Raw genomic sequence first — 21,341 nt, forward strand, 5'->3', positions numbered from 1 at the left:
GTGAAATTGAAGTGTATTCGCCGGGAAGATGGACAAAAGCTGTTGGCGGAGATACATGGAGGCATATGTGGTCACCACATTGGCGCAAGAGCACTTGCCGGCAAAGCTTTCCGGCAAGGTTTCTTTTGGCCGACAGCCCTCCAGGATGCAACTGCACAAGTAACCAAGTGTGAAGCGTGCCAGTTCCACTCCAAACAGATACACCAGCCAGCTCAAGCTCTCCAGACGATCCCTTTATCCTGGCCATTTTCGGTCTGGGGGCTCGATATCCTCGGCCCCTTCCCCCGAGCTGTCGGGGGCTTTGAGTACTTGTACGTCGCAATCGACAAGTTCACAAAGTGGCCGGAAGTGCAGCCAGTGAGGAAGGTGACAGCACAGTCAGCAGTCAAGTTCTTCAGGTCGATTGTTTGCCGATTCGGGATCCCTAACAGGATCATCACCGACAACGGCACACAATTTACGAGCCGCACCTTCATGCAGTACGTCCAAGACCTTGGCGCCAAGGTCTGCTTCGCTTCTGTTGCTCATCCGAGAAGCAACGGTCAAGCAGAGAGGGGAAATGCTGAAGTGCTGCGCGGGCTCAAGACCAGAACTTTCGACAGGCTGCACAAGTGCGGAAGAAACTGGATCGAGGAGCTGCCGGTGGTTCTTTGGTCGATCAGAACGACGCCAAATCGAGCCACTGGCCAGACACCTTTCGCTCTAGTCTATGGAGCAGAGGCAGTTCTCCCCACGGAACTCGTATACGGATCACCTCGAGTGCTCGCTTATGATGAGCTTGAGCAAGAACAGCTGCGGCAAGACGACGCGCTGCTCCTTGAGGAAGATCGTCTTCAGGCTATTGTACGAGTTGCTCGATACAAGCAAGCTTTGTGCCGCTATCATAGCCACAAAGTTAAAGCCAGAAGCTTCAAGGAAGGCGACCTTGTTCTTCGGCGCGTTCAATCCGCCAAGAATTCCAACAAGTTGACGCCGAAGTGGGAAGGCCCCTATAGGGTGAAACGAGTCACAAGGCCCGGCGCTGTCCGCCTTGAGACCGAAGATGGCATTCCGGTGAGCAACTCCTGGAACATAGAACATCTTCGTAAGTTTTTCCCGTAGGGCGCGGTTGCCGGAACCCGTTCCGGCAACCACCTTTTGTACAAGTCTTGCCGCTGTTGCATGTAATCCTTTGTACAAAGCTGGGCGCAGATCCCGTGCATAAGTAAAATCCCATGTGCTCCGCACAGCTTGTCCATTTCATGCATTAGTTCATTTCTTGCATGCGATTATCTGACACTTTGTGCAGCACCTACAACCGGTAAGCAGTAACGAGCCGAAGAGCTCCATATTATTATTTTCTCTTCTTTCTTTTTCTTTTAAAGGAAAAGAAGGTTCCCTCGCACACAAGTTTGCCGGGGGGGAACGAGAAGATTGTGGTGTGGACCAGGCGTCGTTCAAGCAAAGTTTTGCCTTGCCGGGAAGCAAACAACAGAAAAGCTAAGTTGCCAAAGTTTGAGCAATCACTTTTTTAAATTTTTAGAGTTATCTTCCTCGAACGACCCTGCTTTGTATGGAAAACCTGTGCGCGGAGGAACCTACTCGTGGCTAGTTGCGCCCTTACTTTGTTTCGAGTCCGCTCAACAGCTTAAGCGTGCTGCAACTAGTCGCGACAAGGTTTCTTGTCGGAAGCAGCGCCGCCAGCAGGCTGCTGAAGTTCCGCACTCAGCGCTCGCGGCTCGGGCGCCTGCGCCGACAAGTTCCCTAGAAGCGTAGGGTAAAAACATGCAAAGGAAGGAATCTAGTAGAGGAAATAACATTGCAATTGATAACAGAAATAAAGTTATATTACAAAGATAACTTGTCGCAGCTCTAACAGACTGTTCTCATAACATGACTAGCAGCGACAAGGGAAAAGAAGAAATGGGCGGCCTAATCTATGCGTCCGCCCTCGACTCGCTTGATCTCGCTCACCTTGTCCACAATGGGTGCGACAAGGACCTTGAGTGCATCCAGATCGGCGTCAGGCGGCAAGGATCGGAGGACGTTGGTGAAGTTGAGGCCTGGATTACGGAAGGCTACCTTCATCAGCACCTTCTGGAGAACCCCGGCGCAGATTTTGCGCGACTCGTCGGCCAGCTGCTTCGGGATCCTCTCCCGGAGCCGCTGGAGTGCCGTCGCCACGCCCTTGAAGAACAGGCTGAGCTTGGCGCTGGGTTGAAGACTCTCGTCGGAAGGATACCCGAAGTCCTCCATCCCCAGCTGCGCCAGCTCCTCGTTGATGACTGCGGCAGTGTTCACCAGACCCTCGGTCCAGTGCTCCACTGTGTCCCTGAACGAGTTCTGGGTAACTGCAATGCTCTCCAGCAGCGCCGCGAGCCGCTGCGCCTCGGCCGACTTCACACCCTTTCCCTTGTCGGCTTTCGGGCCCATGGCGGAGGTGGTGGAGAAGGTCGACGGCGTGGTGATGCTGGTGGCAATGGGGGGGGGCGGAGCGCTGCTCTCTCGGCTTCGAGAAGAAGGGGGGGAGCGGCGGAGTTCGTGAAGAAGGAGTAGCAGCAACCAGCGAGGGGGAACGAACTGCCCCTGTTTCCTCTGCTTATAAAGAGGGACGGGGCGGACGTTTCGCCCTTCCTAATAAACAACCACCCACGATCTCTCCCACGATGCCGCATTCAACGCGTGCCGTTATGGGAGAGCGCGGTGGATACGGAACAAGATTTGGCGTGGCCCAGCCCGCGTGTGCCCGTGCCCTGTCTTGGGCCTGGCCCAACAGCGCTCGGCACCGTGTCTGGCCCAGGCCTGGGGGCTCCTGTCGGTGTACTAGAACAGGGGTACCCTAGTACCCCGAACTTGTGCACGGGCAGTTGCAGCACCCCGCGGCAAGGCTTGCCGGGCGAACGCCAAGACCCTCCAAGGTTCCCTTGGAGCCATCCAAGAGCAAAGTATATAAGCTAAGGAGACAAGACCCCGGCAAGAGGAGCTTGCCGGGAAGGCCGGCCAAGGCACACCAAGGAACTTGCCGCGACGCGCCACGCGCTCCGGCAAGGCGACATGGCCCCGGCAAGAGGAGCTTGCCAGGAAGACTAACCAAGGTACCTCGAAGCTCGGCGAGCGACAAGCCTCCGGGCCCGACAAGATAGCTGCAGCGGCAAGGCGCTTGCCGCGGCAGGCGGCCACTCTGCGCCCACGCTCCAGCGCATCCACCAACGTGTCGCTCTGGGGGCCTCTCCGGGCGCGCGTGGTGGGAGGCTGTGCAGCCAGCGATGCGCAGTGGCATGCAAAGCTGACAAGATCGCCATCGTGGCGAACGGTGGTGCCCCTAACGGTCCTTTTCTACATTGTTTGGGCGACTCAGACGGGCATTTAATGCCCTTGTCCCCTACCGTCAGAGTTAGGTAGGGTGCACTGTACAAGCAACTGTACCAACTACCTCGCTTTTTACGTTTTTCCCCTCCTCTGCGTTGCCACCTGTCGGTGACCCCTTTAGCGTATAAAAGGAGGCCCATGCGCAATGTAGAGGGGGTTCGGCCCCGAGGTTCGATCACTTCGACTCGTTTGTAAACCAGAAAGAGACCACGCTCTCTCAAGAGCAAGAACACAAGATAACATAGCCAGACAAGCAGCAGTAGGAGTATTATCTCTCCGGAGAGCTCCGAAGCTGGGTAAACCGCTCGTGTGCCTCGCCTCGATCTGCTCTTTGTGCGATCTCCGCCCCCCGCCGAACCGAAAGGGGCCCGGTCAGCCGGCCCCATAGGTGTTCGAGGGTCAGTTTCCCCCGACACTAGTCTTGTGTCTCTTTTCAACCAGAGTGTTGTCCGGATTCTTTTATTCGTATTTCTTGTCCAACTAATTTTAATCGTAGTGGTTTCAAAGTCAATATTGTTCCTTGAGCTCTTGGTTCTTGTCGTATTCCTTGTTCCTCTTTGCTAACAGAGTGTTTGCAATACCATTCATCTCCACTGTATTCTTTCTTTCAATTTGTTCAACCTCTCAAGGTTCGTGGTTTCACTCGTTTGTCAAAGAACCAACTTTGTTTTACCTCTTCCTCTTCCGCTGTTCTCTAGTGGCATCCCTAGATCTCGGGGCGAGATCTCTTGTCAGTGGAGGAGAGTTGTAACGACCCGAGATCGATGCTCGAGATACCTTCCATGTTTTGTGTGTCAGCTCGGTTATTTATTTGTTTTTTGCATTCATCATGGCATCATCCGCATTTGCATCGGCAGTCCATTGCCGTCATATTTTAAAAAACTTACATTCGTTCGTCATTGACGTTTCTCCTTTTGCCTTCATCACCTTCCCTCGGACTGCTTTGCCTTCGTTGACCGTTCCAAGACCAACCTTGTTCTTTTTTTTCCCTCTTGCCTAAACCGGAGTCTCTCTGTACAGTGCACATGACCCCTCGCGTGCGCATCTGAAACTGCTCCGATCCCAAACCGTGATATTGTTTCCGATGGATTGGGATCATCCCCAAACATCCCTAAGCATTTTCGGTTTCTTACTTGGTCTACCTAACCTACTTTTCTCAGTCGTTCGATTATGATAGAAGGGTCCGATTAGCCCCTAGCCTAAAACCCATTTGCTATAAATAGTGGGCAACCCTAATTTCTAAGGAGGTAATAGCACCCCCAGGTACCCTAACTTGCACACAATGTGATGATTCAGTCCCAAACTTGCAAAAGTTGACTCCACCATACCCCAACTTGCACCTCATGTGATGATTTAGTCCCAGAACAATCACAACTCGACAATTGGCAGCCAGGTGGCTGGACCGGTCAGCGCACGCACTTTTGCAGAAACCCCCCTACCATTTTCTTTAATCAACCCGCATGCACCTTCACCTGAATTAAATCCCACTCATTAACACACGTTAGGATGTGTTGACTGATCAAAAAATACTACTTAAGTAGTAGACGGCAGTAACAGATAAGTACTAGATAAACTTCGATTGATGAATATATTGATGTAAATATACATATATAGTGATGTGACCGTACCAGTTAAGGTTGTTTAGCACTACTAGTACTACATCAACTAATAGAGAATTATGAATGCCATTTTGAAATGATCGTACTAGACTTCACAATTAGGGGGCCTCTATACCAGTGGATTTTGCATTAGCTTATTCTGAATGCTAATTAGGTGAGGAACAAAGCAATTAATGCAAAAGACTTCTTTCCCTGTACACCGCCTTACATTATGGACACTGGCAGAGCACATGCGTGGAGTGACCATGAGCCTGACATATAAAATCATCTGCAAATTCAGAGCTGGGTAGACCAAACTTACAAACATCACCCATTGTCACTTCTCTTGCAACTTCATTTCAGCCTCAAACTTTCAGTGCCAGTAGCAACCTGTTGCACATTCTTATACCTCTGAGTTAGCTTACAGGAGGTTGCACTGCAGGCAGGCGGTCAGGGTGATCGATGATGATGAAGGTTAGCCCAAGGGTCAGCATTCACGTTTGCTTGTGCAACACTAGACATGGGAAGGAGTGCCCCCATTACAATAATAGAGGGGACAGCGCCACAGCCGATTCACCAGAGAAAATGAAGCCGGAGCAGGTCACCCACAACAAGATGACGACGGCGACGTCCTCGCCGTCCCCTGTCGCCGGCCTGCGGGGCGTGGTGAGCTCCCTCGTCGCCTTCTTCATCGTCGTCAGCATCGTCTCCCTGCTGTTCGACCACGGCCACGAGTCGCAGGTGCAGCTGGCAGTGCAGCACCAGCACCAGGAGGTGAAGATGGCCGCGGCTGGGTGCCACGAGGCGCAGGTGCAGTGGACGGACGAGCTCATGGGCAAGGCCGTGAGGGGCTCCGGCAAGGAGTGCAACTGGTCCGTGGGGCGGTGGGTGTATGACAACGCCTCCCAGCCGCTCTACTCTGGCCTCAACTGCTCCTTCATCTTCGACGAGGTCGCCTGTGAGAAGTATGGCCGGAATGACACCAGGTACCAGTATTGGAGATGGCAGCCCGATGGATGTGATCTTCCAAGGTATGTCTGGCTTTGTTACATCCACCACCAGCTCGGTTTTGCTCATTCATGCCAACAACCAAAAAAATGAAGCATGCCTGAAACTATATAGTACCTACATGCTCTGTGTTAGTGTTGCAAAATTTGAAACTGAACTCTTGGGGAGTAAATGGAAAGAGTTTTATTGAATACAAGGGAATTAAAATCTTAGCTTGGTCTCTAGCTGAAACCAAAGGATGCATGATACTAGCAATGGAACAAATCATATATGAGATGGCAAAATGAGTGGGATTGACCTGCTGAACCAAAGGGCAGCGAAAGATCAACAATGAGAAATCTATATTTTTCTGCAAAAGTGCGTGCGGGTTGATTAAAGAAAACGGTAGGGGGGTTCTGCAAAAGTGCGTGCGTTGACCGGTCCAGCCACCTGGCTGCCAATTGTCGAGCTGTGATTGGCCTGGGACTAAATCATCACATGAGGTGCAAGTTGGGGTATGGTGGAGTCAAGTTTTGCAAGTTTGAGACTGAATCATCACATTGTGTGCAAGTTAGGATACCTGGAGTGCTATTACCTCATTTCTAAGGGAGATGTTCCATCCATCCTCCTACCCGCCGCGACCTACCTGCCTTCTCTGCCTCGGGATCATCCCGATCCAGTTCCACCCGAGACCAATTGCAGCCTCCACCTTCTCCTTGTTTTCTCCTCCTGTCCAACCACTGCCGCTGCCCAAATCCTACAGAAGCCCAAGCTCCTCTGCCCGTGCGCCCACCTCTCCCGCAACACCTCCAGCTCCCTGTCCTCCCCTTCCCGCACGCCTTCCTCCTGCTTCGAGGAGCCACTCATGCTCGATCTCCACTACAACCACTGCTCAAGCCCCATGCCGCAACTCCAGTTCATCTGCCGCCGTCCCCGGCGAGCTGCACCACCGACGGTCCGCGAACCAGGCCGCTCCCGCACCCCAGCCTCCTCACGCGCGAGCAGCAGCACAACCCCGAGCATCCCCACGCCTGCGTGACCGCCTCCCCAACCACCTCGCGTCGCCGGCAAGCTCTGGTGAGCCACAGGCCGTCGCCATGCCCTGCCTCTCCTTTGTCTCCTTTCCCTTGGTTCTCTCTCTCACTCACCGAGTCTCTCTCTCCCCGCGTTCCCCCATAGAAGATTCTAGCCATGGATGGGGGCCGAAGCCACCGACCGCTGCCTGGAGCCTCGCCTACGCTACGTCCCCCACTGGACCTCCCCTGTTTTGCCTCCCGCACCAAGCTCCTCAAGTTCCGCGTCCGTCATGGCCATGGAGCTCGTCGGCGTCGTCCTCGCCTGCATCCGCCTCGGCCCTTGTCAGCAAGCTTCCGCAGCGTCTGGCCCTGCCATGGCGGCTCGGCCTCCCCTGCTTCCTGTGTTAACCACCGCACCAAGTCCCAGTCTCGCGCTCGGCCTCTGGATCGATCGATCCAATGCCATGCCAGGCCTCCCCATGTCCCGCCCAGCTAGGGCCTCCTCAACCGGCCTACCTCCTCCACCGAACGGGCCAATGGCCCATGGTGAGCAGCCCAACTGCCTCAATGCACTGTTCAATTTCAGCCCGATTCATGTTTTTTCGCAGAACGAATTTAGCTATTTTGTCCAGGAACTGCATATTTACAATTTGCCCCCTGTTGTTCATGCATTTAATATCTCACCAACCATGCATCCAAATTAGACAATCTTTATACGTAAAATGCTTAGAATTTCATGTACTTTCAAAATTTTCCACTTTCATCCATGTTAAAAATGTTTAAATTGATGTATGCATTTTTTGTGCATAAATGACATGCTAAAATGGTTTATTTCATAACTAAATAACCGTAGCTCCGACTCTAATAAACTATATATGTAAATGGGGTAGAAAAATGCATGGATTAACATGGTGGCATTACTTTGCATGTTTAATAACTCTAAAATTCTATATAGGGCAGAACAGTACCATAACCAAAATATGCACATGGGGATTTTTCACACTTGTTGTTTGTTATTCCGGCCTCATTTAAACTTGCCTAGATGTGTAGTTTACAAATGCTTCACCTTTTGCCATATTTAACAACATTTAATATTGTTGGGTACATAAACAAGAGTGAACAAAATATTTGAATGTGGTGTTTCGTCAATATGCAACTCGTTGCATATTGAGCTCCACTTAATTTGTAGTATTGTTTGCTGCACTTTGCCATGCCATGCCTCATTAAATGGATATGCATCATACTTGATTGTACATCCTGTTTATGCTTGTTGGTTTACTATGTCGCTTGCTTCTTCCCGGTTGCGCTTCTCCTTGTTAGTTCCGGTTACGTTGCGATTGTGAGGACCCGTTCGACTACGTTGGTTCGTCTACTTCATGGACTCGTTCTTCTTCCTAGCGGGATTTCAGGCAAGATGACGGTCACCTTGGATCTCACTACTATATTTGTTGTGCTAGTTATCTCGATGCCATCGTTATGTCGTGCTACCTACCACTTGTTTATCAAGCCTCCCAAATTGCCATGATAGCCTCTAGCCTTTTCACCCTTCCTAGCAAACCGTTGTTTGGCTATGTTACCGCTTTGCTCAGCCCCTCTTATAGCGTTGCTAGTTGCAGGTGCAGTTGCAGGTTGTTCCATGTTGGGACATGGATATCATGGATATCATGGGATATCACAATATCTCTTATTTAATTAATGCATCTATATACTTGGTAAAGGGTGGAAGGCTCGGCCTTTTGCCTGGTGTTTTGTTCCACTCTTGCCGCCTTAGTTTTCGTCATACCGGTGTTATGTTCCGTGATTTTGCGTCGCTAACATGGTGAGGGTTTATGGGCCCCTCTTGACAGTTCGCTTTGAATAAAACTCTTCCAGCAAGGCCCAACATTGGTTTTACCATTTGCCTAATAACAACTAAAAACTTGCATAGGGACCTACCGGCCCCCGAGGTCTCTTAATCAACCCCCCCAGGCCAGTGCTCCTCATGAGTGTTGGTCCAACCTGTCAACTGCCGATGGCCGCCAGGGGCAACTCTATGATTGGCCTACCAGAAGTTTGGACAATCCGGTTATGACTCGAGACGAGATACGCGTGGCTACTATCAGGGTGTCGGCACGCCGGGAGGTCTTGCTGGACTTGCTTTACCATTGTCGAAATGTCTTGTGCACCGGGATTCCGAGTCCGATCGGAGGGTCCCGTGATGAAGGATTGTCTCCGCGGATCTTGAGCTTGTCATGGGCTATGTTGGGACACCCCTGCAGGGTTTAAACTTTCGAGAGTCGTGCCCGTGATTATGTGGCAGATGGGAATTTGTTAATATCCGGTTGTAGTAAACTTGAAGTAAATTCAATAAAATACACCAACCGCGTGCGTAACCGTGATTGTCTCTTTTCAGGGAAGTTCGAGAGGAGAACACGGTTGGGTTATGTTTGAACGTAAGTAGTTCAGGATCACTTATTGATCATTAATAGTTTACGACCGTTTGCATAGTTTCTCATCTTACTCTTGTACCCGTATGTTAGCCATCATACATGCTTAGCCGCTTGCTGCAACCTCACCACTTATCCTTTTCCATACCCATTAACCTTTGCTAGTCTTGATACCCATGGTAATGGGATTGCTGAGTCCTCATGGCTCACAGATTACTACAACAACAGTTGCAGGTACAGGTAATGCGATGATCTGACACAAGTGTGATGCTTGCTTGTTTGGAGTTCTCCTTCTTTGACCAAGGGATATGTTCCTGGTGGGGGAGCCTGGGATTAGTAGGGTGGATATCGTTCTCCTTTTTCGTTTGATTTCATCCGTAGTAGGATCCTGCTCTTCTGTATGATGGTTGCTATCTATTGATGTATTGTTGTATGAATGTTGTAACTTGTGGCGAGTGTAAGCCTTTATATTGTATTCTCATCTATTCAATACATGGTATGTTGTAATGATATCCACCTTGTTATGCACCCAAAATGCGATTGTGCCCCGAGCATGTCATCTCGTGATTGGGATAGAATCGCATCTTGGGTGCGACAATGCATTAGAGACAACTGCTTTCACGTTAAATAGGGCACCGTCTAAATCCATTGAGACGACACCGTATGAACTGTGGTTTGGCAAGAAATATAAGCTATCACTTCTTAAAGTTTGGGGTTGCGATGCTTATATGTGAAAAAGCTTCGGCCCGATAAGCTCGAACCCAAATTGGAGAAGTGCGTCTTCATAGGATACCCTAAGGAAACAATTGGGTACAGTTTCTACCACAAATCCGAAGGCAAGATATTTGTTGCCAAGACTAAAAACTTTCTAGAGAAGGAGTTTCTCTCGAAAGAAGTGAGTGGGAGGAAAGTAGTACTTGATGAGGTAATTGTACCTTCTCTCGAACTAGAAAATAGCTCATCATAGAAAACCATTCCCATGATGCCTACACCAAATAGAGAGGAGGCTAATGATGATGATCATGAAACTTCAGATCAATTTACTACCGAACCTCATAGGTCAACCAGAGCACGTTCCACACCAGAGTTGTATGGTAACCCTGTTCTAGAAGTCATGTTACTAGACCATGACGAACCTACGAACTATGAAGAAGCTATGATGAGCCCAGATTCCGATAAATGGCTTGAGGCCATGAAAGATAGGATCCATGTATGAGAACAAAGTGTGGACTTTGGTTGACTTGCCCGATGATCGGCGAGCCATAGAGAATAAATCGATCTTCAAGAAGAAGACTGACATTGATGGTAATGTTACTGTCTACAAAGCTCGATTGTCATGAAAGATTTTCGACAAGTTCAAGGAGTTGACTACGATGAGACTTTCTCATCCGTAGTGATTCTTAAGCCTGTCCGAATCTTGTTAGCAATTACCACATTTTATGATTATGAAATCTGGCAAATGGACATCAAAACTGCATTCCTTAATGGATTTCTTAAGGAAGAGTTGTATATGATGCAACCAGAAGGTTTTGTCGATCCTGAAGGTGCTAACAAAGTGTGCAAGCTCTAGTGATCCATCTATGGACTGGTGTAAGCATCTCGGAGTTGGAATATACGCTTTGATGAGGTGATCAAAGCATATGGTTTTATACAAACATTCGGAGAAGCCTATGTTTACAAGAAAGTGAGTGGGAGCTCTGTAGAATTTCTAATATTATATGTGGATGACAAATTGCTGATTGGAAATGATATAGAATTTCTAGATAGCATAAAAAGATACTTGAATGAAAGTCTTTCAATGAAAGACCTCTGTGAAGCTGCTTATATATTGGGCATCAAGATCTATAGAGATAGATCAAGACACTTATTTGGACTTTCACAAAGCACATACCTTGATAAAGTTTTGAAGAAGTTCAAAATGGACCAGTCAAAGAAAGGATTCTTGCCTATGTTACAAGGTGTGAAGTTGAGTCAGACTCAATGCCCGACCGGTGCGGAAGATAGAGAGAAAATGGAAGTCATTCGCTATGCCTCAACCATAGGTTATATCAGGTATGCTATGCTGTATACAAAACCTGTTGTGTGCCTTGCTATAAATTTAGAAGGGAGGTACCAAAGTAATCCAGGAGTGGATCACTGGACAACGGTCAAGAACATCCTAAAGTACCTGAAAAGGACTAAGGATACGTTTCTCGTTTATGGAGGTGACACAGAGCTCATCGTAAATGGTTACGTCCATGCTAGCTTTGACACTAATCCGGAGACTCCCAAGTCACAAACCGGATACGTATTTATATCAAATGATGGAGCTGTCAGTTGATGCAGTTCCAAGCACAACATCATGGCGGGATCTACATGTGAAGCGAAGTACATGGCTGCTTCAGAAGCAACAAATGAAGGAGTCTAGATGAAGTAGTTCATATCCGATCTAGGTGTAATACCTAGTGCATCGGGTCCAATGAAAATATTTTGTGACAATACTGTAGCAATTGCCTTAGCGAAGGAATCGAGATTTCACAAAAGAACCAAACACATCAAGAGACACTTCAACTCCATCTGTGATCAAGTCAAGGAGGGAGACACTGAGATTTGCAAAATACATACGGATCTGAGTGTAGCAGACCCATTGACTAAGCCTCTTCCATGAGCAAAACATGATCAACACCAAGACTCCATGGGTGTTAGAATCATTAGAATGTAATCTACATTATCGACTCTAGTGCAAGTGGGAGACTGAAGGAAATATGCCCTAGAGGCAATAATAAAGTTGTTATTTTATATTTCCTTATATCATGATAAATGTTTATTATTCATGCTAGAATTTTATTAACCGAAAACTTGATACATGTGTGGATACATAGACAAAACACCGTGTCCCTAGTAATCCTCTACTAGACTAGCCCGTTAAACAAAGATGGTTAAGTTTCCTAACCATAGACATGTGTTGTCATTTGATGAATGGGATCACATCGTTAGGAGAATGATGTGATGGACAAGACCCATCTGTTAGCTTAGCATATTGATCATTCAATTTTATTGCTATTGCTTTCTGCATGTCATATACATATTCCTTTGACTATGAGATTATGCAACTCCCGAATACCGGAGGAATACCTTGTGTGCTATCAAACTTCACAACATAACTTGGTGATTATAAAGATGCTCTACTAGTATCTCCAAAGGTGTTTTTTGGGTTGGCATAGATCGAGATTAGGATTTGTCACTCTGAGTATCGGAGAGGTATCTCTAGGCCCTCTCGGTAATACACATCATAAGAAGCCTTGCAAGCAAAGTGACTAATAAGTTAGTTGCTTGATGATGTATTACGGAATGAGTAAAGAGACTTGCCAGTAACGAGATTGAACTAGGTATGTGGATACCAACGATCGGATCTCGGGCAAGTAACATACCGATGACAAAGGGAATAACATATGTTGTCATAATGGTTCTACCGATAAAGATCTTCGTAGAATATGTGGGAACCAATATGAGCATCCAGGTTCCGCTATTGGTTATTGACCAGAGAGGTGTCTTGGTCATGTGTACATAGTTCTCGAACCCGTAGGGTCCGTGTTGTGGATTTGTCACGGCAGATGTCCTAGTGTGAGGACTTAGCCGCGAGGCCAATGCATCTATGTGGTAGCTTGAGAGGGGTTGAGCGGGACGAGAGACGCAGGGCGGATCAACACGCAAGACAAGGATTTAGACAACTTCGGGCCTCGGGAAACATCATCCGGTAATAACCCTACATGCTGTTTGAGGCTAGGTCTCATTATCATCATGAGGGAGTCGCCGTAAACCGGCTCTTTGTATCTAGCCCTAGAGATTGTTTTCTTGCTTGTAGCCTGTCCCTCTTTGGGGAGCCCTGCCCCTCCTTATATATGTTGAAGGGGCAGTTTACATGTGGAGTCCTATTAGGATTAGGACTAGTCTATCTCTAATACAAACCGGATATAAGTCCAGGTCTTAACACCTTGTAAGACAAATATTCCTCATGCCTTTCCTCTTAAACCAGCCCACCATTAAACGTGAACCGGCCTTCTGGGCCTTGGGCCTTTTCATCCGTCTGTCCCGCACGCCGGATCACCAGTGAGTCATAATGACCAGGTGGGTTGCTTGTAAACCGCCAGGTCAGGGCGGGTCGCCAGTAACTCGCCAAGTGTCAGCAGGGTCTTCAGATACACCGCCAAGTCCGGCCGGGTTAACTTCCGGCCGGTTTACACCGCGGGGTATATCCCCGACATTAGCCCCCAAGTTTAGCTTGGATTTATTCATGGTAAACTTATGCTGCAAAATAAACACAAGAACAAATTTGACAGGTTACGCTCCGGGTTAAGAATTTTTGTAAACCGGTACCTGATCATCCTTAAGTCCTTGTTATTTCCTCGTGGGAAATCCGGGTCAACAGACCAGCTTCATAATCAATTTGCCGACATTGGCTTGTCACCGAGAAATATTGTGAAGAATAACTCCTTTGACTCAGCTCCGCCGGTTTAAGAAATATGGGTCTGAAAATACTTACCTGATATTCAGCCGGTTTGAAGATGTAAAACTTGCCGGTTTAATATTACCAAAATGGCCGATTTATAAATATTGATGGCGCCGGGTCATAATTGTTGTCGACACCGGGTCATGTAATTGATCTTCCTGATTTGCTCAAAACTAATAAAATGAAGATGGTCCTCCTTTATATGCATAATACTTGTAGCCCCCAAGTCTTAAGAGGAGAACATAGTGATAACTCAAGACTTGCTCCAATAAGTGTTTCAACCTTGAAGAAATCCGGTTTGTTCATCTCAATGATATAAACTAAATACTCCATATATGTAGCCCCCAAGTACCGGGTTGTCATGCTTGCAGCAACCTGGGACTTGTAATTGCTTATAAAAACTTCAATCAGTGTAACCCCCAAGGGTCGGCTCATTATGCAATAATGAGCAGGGACTTTGTAAATATAATCATGTAGACTTGAGCAGTGATATGTAGCCCCCAAGGGCCGGCTTTAGTAAGATAATACTTGAACCGGGACTTGATATATACTTCAATGAAAATAACATCTTATAATGTAGCTTCCATCATAGGGCTTGAATCCACGTTCACAAGGTTAAGAGCTTTGTGCTTTACCAACTGAGCAATGGATCCTTCAATATTATGGATGAAAATTTATGTACCTTGAATTGTTGATAGGAGCAATTGGTAGCCCCCAAGGGCCGGCTCATTACGATGTGATGAGTCGGGTCTTCAATAAGGTGAGCAAACAATGACTTTGCATTAGCCCCCAAGTATCATGGTGCATGCTTGCAGCGACATGAGACTTGTGTATTTGATGTAATCTCAACTGAAATAATGTAGCCCCCAAGTACCGGGTTGTAAGCTTGCAGCGACTCGGGACTATTCCTTCCATTGTAGAATAAATCATATCCTTTGATAAAATAGTAGACATTGCGCTATAGCGACTTTGAAAATCTTAATAATAAAAATCCAGCCATGTTGGCTATTCAAGATAATATAATCCAGTATGAAAACCTTATTCATTCAATATCATAATGAAATTTCAGCCAAGTTCGACTATTTGAATAATATAACCCAATGATTTATAAGCGCATGATTCCAATGGCGCAATCCAAATATATACTAGCGACTTATTGTCCAAAGCCAGGCCGGTTTAATAAACACCGGATCATACTACCGTTTTAATAAACACCGGTGATTTATAATCATGCTTTATTCAACCTGTTTCTACATACAACAAGTTTAAAGTGTCCTGTGACATTGAATCACATCGTTGGTTTACCAACTTTTTGTAGTAAGAGTGATAACCCCAATCTCGAGTACTGATAACTCCTTCCATATTGTGCCGGTTTATGATAAAACCATACCGGGTTATGATAAACACCGGGTTATCCATATGAAATACTGGCGACTTGTAGTCAAAACCAGACCGGGCTGATAGTCTCCGGATTATAACTTGATCGTGTACTGACAACTTGTAGTTGACAGCCTAACCGGGTTGATAAACGCCGATTTGAAAGCATCACAAATCTTATCAAAAGAAAACAAAACTTAGCAAAAAGCAAATAAAACCGTTGTAGTCGAGGCTTTTCACGGGCTGCCAGGCCCCAAATTCGAGGCTTTTCATGGGCTGCTAGGCCACTGAGTTAAACCATTTTTGCAAAGCCTTTTAAGATGGTCCTCAATCCTTAACCAATCATCGTTTTAACTTGACAAGTTCAGGGTCTTCATTTTAGAGTAACTTGTCAAAGTTCGAAGGGTCATACCAGGTTTACCTGGGCGGAGTGACTTACTTAAATAGGCAGGTTAACCCGGGGTTTAGGTGTATACACCAGGCTTCCAAGCCATGGCTTGATAGCCCATTACAAGTGTAGATTCTAAGTTCATTTCGATAGCAAAGAATCCCCAAGTAACGTTTTGAGCTGTGCTTAGTGGGTGCCTATGTTTGAGTTGTTGTTTTACAACACTCTCTTTGGCCCCAGATTGATTTGGCTTTGAGCCGATCAAAAGGTGTAACTATGGTTCGGATACAACCAAGCCCCCAAGTGATGTTGTGGCATTGCGCCGATCAAGAGGTATGGTATTGGTTCGGACACGACCAAACCTCCAAGTGATATAATAATATGATAAGCCAATAAGGCAAGATACCCATGTTTGAACCGCGCATCATGGCAGCAGATCCTCTTCGGCAATTTTTAACCTTTGCAAGAGATAAATTCTTCTTTGAATCAGGATCTTGAACCGGATATAGAGAGCTTCAAAGCTTTGTGGGAGACATCTTTCCCTTGAACCGGATTTTAAACCAGAATCTTCATTTTTAGCCGGAAATTTTCTGACGGCCTTTAAACTCAAACTTGCGAGAAGTTAATTCCTTTTTGAACTAGAAATTCTTAAACCGGATTTGAGAGCTTCAGAGCTTTGTCGGAGAACAAATTTCCCTTGTACCGGATTGTAAACCGGAATCCTTTTCTGATGACCCAGAACTTCTTCATTGAGCCGTGATTTGTAACTGTCATATACTTTCTAATCCGGAAATCTTCTGACAGCACGATGTGAATCCGGGACCGGATTATCTTTCCCTCCAACGTATTGGGGTTCTTGACTTCACTGAAAACCGGCAACGTTTGCTAAGTCATATCATTATAGCCCCCAAGTCTCAAGGTGACTCGAGGAGTTGGCTTGAGATTCTCCAGATTTGACCGTGATATAAACCGGCATAACTTGTATATCATTGGTGTTGATAACGTGATATGAATCCACGGAAGGTTGAGGTGACTGCGGCGAGCTATAAATGATCCCGTATGAGCCGTGTCAGCAACTCGGCCAATGGTTCCTTCCAACTGGCTTTTTGAAGTTGACCAAACTGTAGTGGCAGCAATTTGTGTGCATGTCCATTGAACTGTCAATGCAGACGGCAGTTGATAGTATATAATAATTTGCCTCCAATTTGTTGAAAGAAAACCGGGCTATCCAAGTTGTGACTTGCTCAAACAGTTCCTGCAGACAGGTGCGGCCCGGTATGTTGATGTAGACCAGGCCGCGAGAGACGGACACCAAGATAACCGCAACATCAGAGGCGACTCAGATAGATGATTCGGCCGTAACATTGTAAACCGGCGCGGACGGGGAAAATCAGCACCGGTGTCATAAACCGGCACGGACGGGTGAGTCAGGCATGGCATTGTAAAACGGTGCGGTCGCGAGAGATGGCCACGACGCTGTAGGCCGGTGCGGTTGTTCGTTGAATAACGACGACCACCTGTTGGCGTGCCTCCATCTCCGCGGTATAATGTCACTTTTTGTCGCCCTGCATAAATAATATTGCAGACCAAGGCAAAGATAAACTTGTTTTTTTGACAAAAAACAACATATGCTAATAAATCAAATTTGGATGGATATCACCTGATTGGTTTGAACAACGGATGATCCGTTTATCGCGACAGAGACGACTCTGGCAGCGACCCGGGGCAGAGATAGAGTTGCGGCCACGCAACAGAGGCGGGGGCGGCTCAGCTGCACGGTCGGAGCAGCGAGGTAGATCCGTGAAGGCGGCTTAGCAATGGTAGTACAACCCACTCAGCCTCGGACGACCAGCACCGCCTTGCCCTGCTCACTGTCGATAGTGCGATGCAAACACAACCAAATAGTTAGTATTAAAAAGAAATTACTATATGGTAATAATACCTTGCAAGCTTTCCTTGAAAGCGAATCTGCATGCTTGATGTGATTGTAAATAGAACCGCTCCCCAACGTCTCCCGCACCATGGCTCAAGGCGCAAGGCAACAGCAGCAATCAGGCGGCGCGGCATAATCCGCACGGGCGGCTTAGCGGCCGGAGGAGCAGAAGCAAACGGTAGACCGGTAGTGCTTGAGGCGGAGGCGCAAGGCAACAGTTGAGGCGTCTGCGTGGCCGGGCGGCTCAACACCGGTCGCGGCGGCTCGTAGGTGGCGCGGGAACCGGCCGGAGTGGAGCGGAGGGCGGCCAGGGCTCGCGGCTGCGGCCAGGGCCGGCCGAAGCCAAGGTCGTGCGGGCGAGCGGATGCTCGGGCGTTTGAACCAGCGAACGGAGTACGGCTCGGCTGCGTGCTGTCTTGCGGCTGACTTGGAGCAGGAGGTGGCGTAGACCGAAGCGGAGCCCGATGTAGGTGGAAGCGAAGTAAAGCCGCGGCGGCGGCGGCTCACATTCAGGGCGAGACAAGGTCACGCGATGGCCGGCTCGGCCCGCGGGCGGTTTGTGGCTGCAAAGACCATTGTCGATCGCGGCGGCTCAGCAGCAGTGGAGGCCGAGAAATCCAGTGGCAGAAGGAGGGTCAGGGCACCCCGGAAGTGGTCGCAGCGACGGCTCAACATGAGGGCCCGCGGCAGCGTGCGGCGTGAAGGCAAGGGCAGCAGGGCAGCTTGTGCCGCAGCTGTCGAATCCCTCGACGAGGCGGCTCACGGTGGAAGAACATCGCCCGGCAGACCAACAACACCAGGATGGCTAGGCGCGTGAAAGGAACGGCTCAACGCGGCCATCGCGGTTCTGACACAGAGTCAACGTGACTTCAAGTGAATCCCATAGATTGACGCTACTGATGATTTTCACGTGGAGTATGATGTCCCATTGGAGACTGTGCCATTGTGTATTGTAATTAGTCCTAGTTTTTGAGGAAACTGCCACGGGACACTAGATCATGGCAAGACTGCCGTCGTTTTTCTTTTGTCTTCATCTGCTGCTCTGTGCAACCTGCCATGGAAAAAGGAAGCACAGAAGACCGAGTTCGAGTTGCAACGGAAGTTGATTTTTCTTCAGATTGGATGAGTCGCTCGTCGCTGCGTACGGGCCATCTCGCCGAATTTTTTTTTCAATCCTGGACTCTGCTCGTCCAAAATTACTCAATGTACCATCATAGTTGGTTTGTGTGCCTGATCTGATGGTTTCTTGAATTTGACACCGTAGATGGTAAGATGTGGCCGTATTTTCTTGACTAGCCATACGCAGCTACAGCGAGGTTCGCCTCCGATCCGGGAAACAAGACGTCTTCGGTAGATTTTTACAGAGGTGCGAAGGGAAACCTTCTGTCCATTTCGGCGACTTCGTAAAGCAGCAGAAACCGGTCCACACAGATTCGCCTCGTCGCATGCAGCCACGCGCACAACCTTAAATCTTTTCATCCGGAAAATTTCGAACTTCTCGATTCCTGAGAGAGATCCCTCCAAGAACTCAACACCACTGTGCACGAACCCCACGATGGGCGCCAACTGTCGTGGATTTGTCACGGCAGATGTCCTAGTGTGAGGACTTAGTCGCGAGGCCAACGCATCTATGTGGTAGCTTGAGAGGGGTTGAGCGGGACGAGAGACGCAGGGCGGATCAACACGCAAGACAAGGATTTAGACAGCTTCGGGCCCCGGGAAACATCATCCGGTAACAACCCTACATGCTGTTTGAGGCTAGGTCTCATTATCATCATGAGGGAGTCGCCGTAAACCGGCTCTTTGTGTCTAGCCCTAGAGATTGTTTTCTTGCTTGTAGCATGTCCCTCTTTGGGGAGCCCTGCCCCTCCTTATATATGTTGAAGGGGCGGTTTACATGTGGAGTCCTATTAGGATTAGGACTAGTCTATCTCTAATACAAACTGGATATAAGTCCAGGTCTTAACACCTTGTAAGACAAATATTCCTCATGCCTTTCCTCTTAAACCGCCCACCATTAAACGTGAACCGGCCTTCTAGGCCTTGGGCCTTGTCATCCGTCTGTCCCGCACGCCGGATCACTAGTGAGTCATAATGACCAGCTGGGTTGCTTGTAAACCGCCAGGTCAGGGCGGGTCGCCAGTAACTCATCAAGTGTCAGCGGGGTCTTCAGATAAACCGCCAAGTCCGGCCAGGTTAACTTCCGGTCGGTTTACACCGCGGGGTATATCCCCGACAGTCCGCACGGTTAACATTCGATGACGATTTAGTATTATATGAGTTATGTGATTTGGTGACTGAATGTTGTTCGGAGTCTCGGATGAGATCATGGACATGAAGAGGAGTCTCGAAATGGTCGAGAGGTAAAGATTGATATATAGGATGATAGTATTCGGACACCGGAAGTGTTCCGGGTAGTATCGGGTATTTATTAGAGTACGGAACCCCGGGGGGAAGATATGGGCCATAAGAGCTGAGCACACCTGCCCACAAGGGGTGGCGCGCCCTGCTACCTCTTGAGCTTCCGTTGGTTTTTTTCTTGAAGAGAAAAGGGTGATGCAACAAAGTAGAGTAAGTATTTCCCTCAGTTTTGAGAACCAAGGTATCAATCGAGTAGGAGACAACGCAACAAGCCACCGAATATCCGCACAAACAAACACAAACTTGCAACCAACGCGACAAAGGGGTTGTCAATCCCTTCATGGTTATTTGCAAAGTGAGATCTGATATAGATGGATAAACGGTAAAGTAATATTTTTGGTATGCTTGGTTTATGGAACGGAAAGTACAAGATTGCAAAAGAAAGAAAATCGGAAACTAAAATTGTAGATCGGAGACTTATATGATGGAAAATAGAGTTGGGGGCCATAGGTTTCACTAGAGGCTTCTCTCAATATAGAAAATAATACGGTGGGTGAACAAATTACTGCCGAGCAATTGATAGAAAAGCGCAAAGTTATGACGATATCTAAAGCAATGATCATGAATATAGACATCACGTCCGTGTCAAGTAGACCGAAATGATTATCCATCTACTACTATTACTCCACAAATCGACCGAATCCTGCCTGCATCTAGAGTATTAAGTTCATAAGAACAGAGTAACAAATTAAATAAGATGACATGATGTAGCGGGATTAACTCAAGCAATATGATGAAAACCCCATCTTGTTATCCTCGATGGCAACAATACAATACGTGTTGGTTCCCCTTCTGTCACTAGGATCGAGCACCGCAAGATTGAACCCAAAGCTAAGCACTTCTCTCATTGCAAGAAAAACCAATCTAGTTGGCCAAACCAGATTGATAGTTCGAAGAGACTTGCAAAGATATCAAATTATGCATATAAGAATTCAGAGGAGATTCAAATAATATTCATAGATAAGCTGATCATAAATCCACAATTCATCGAATCTCGGCAAACACACCGCAAAAGAGTATTACATCGAATAGATCTCCAAGAACATCCAGGAGACACATGGTATTGAGAATCAAAGAGAGAGAAGAAACCATCTAGCTACTAGCTATGGACTCATAGGTCTGTGGTAAACTACTCACGCTTCATCGGAGAGGCAATGGTGTTGATATAGAAGCCCTCCATGATCGAATCCCCCTCCGGCAGGATGCCAGAAAAGTCCCCTAGATGGGATCTCATGGCTAAAGAAGGTTGCGGTGGTGGAAAAGTGGTTTCGTGGCTCCCTTGGAAGTTTTCCGGATATTTGAGAATATATAGGAGGAAGATCTAGGTCAGGGGGTTACCGAGGGGCCACAAGGTCGGG

General features: G+C 47.8%; 1 protein-coding gene across 1 annotated transcript; it reads left to right on the forward strand.

Annotated features, from left to right (window-relative positions):
- Window positions 1-5,300: 5,300 nt before the first annotated feature.
- LOC123185226 (protein ALTERED XYLOGLUCAN 4) lies at window positions 5,301-9,885 on the forward strand. The gene is made up of 2 exons (XM_044597186.1): window positions 5,301-5,977; window positions 9,604-9,885. Exons 1-2 carry the CDS (start codon window positions 5,409-5,411, stop codon window positions 9,617-9,619), a joined length of 585 nt encoding a protein of 194 aa, XP_044453121.1. The 5' UTR covers window positions 5,301-5,408; the 3' UTR covers window positions 9,620-9,885.
- Window positions 9,886-21,341: the final 11,456 nt, after the last annotated feature.

Source organism: Triticum aestivum, chromosome 2A (genome assembly GCF_018294505.1).
Source record: "Triticum aestivum cultivar Chinese Spring chromosome 2A, IWGSC CS RefSeq v2.1, whole genome shotgun sequence".
Classification (NCBI taxonomy): Eukaryota; Viridiplantae; Streptophyta; class Magnoliopsida; order Poales; family Poaceae; genus Triticum; species Triticum aestivum.

Coding starts and splice junctions, on each gene's coding strand:
- LOC123185226 (XM_044597186.1), top strand. CDS start 5,409: ATGATGATGAAGGTTAGCCCAAGGGTCAGCATTCACGTTTGCTTGTGC.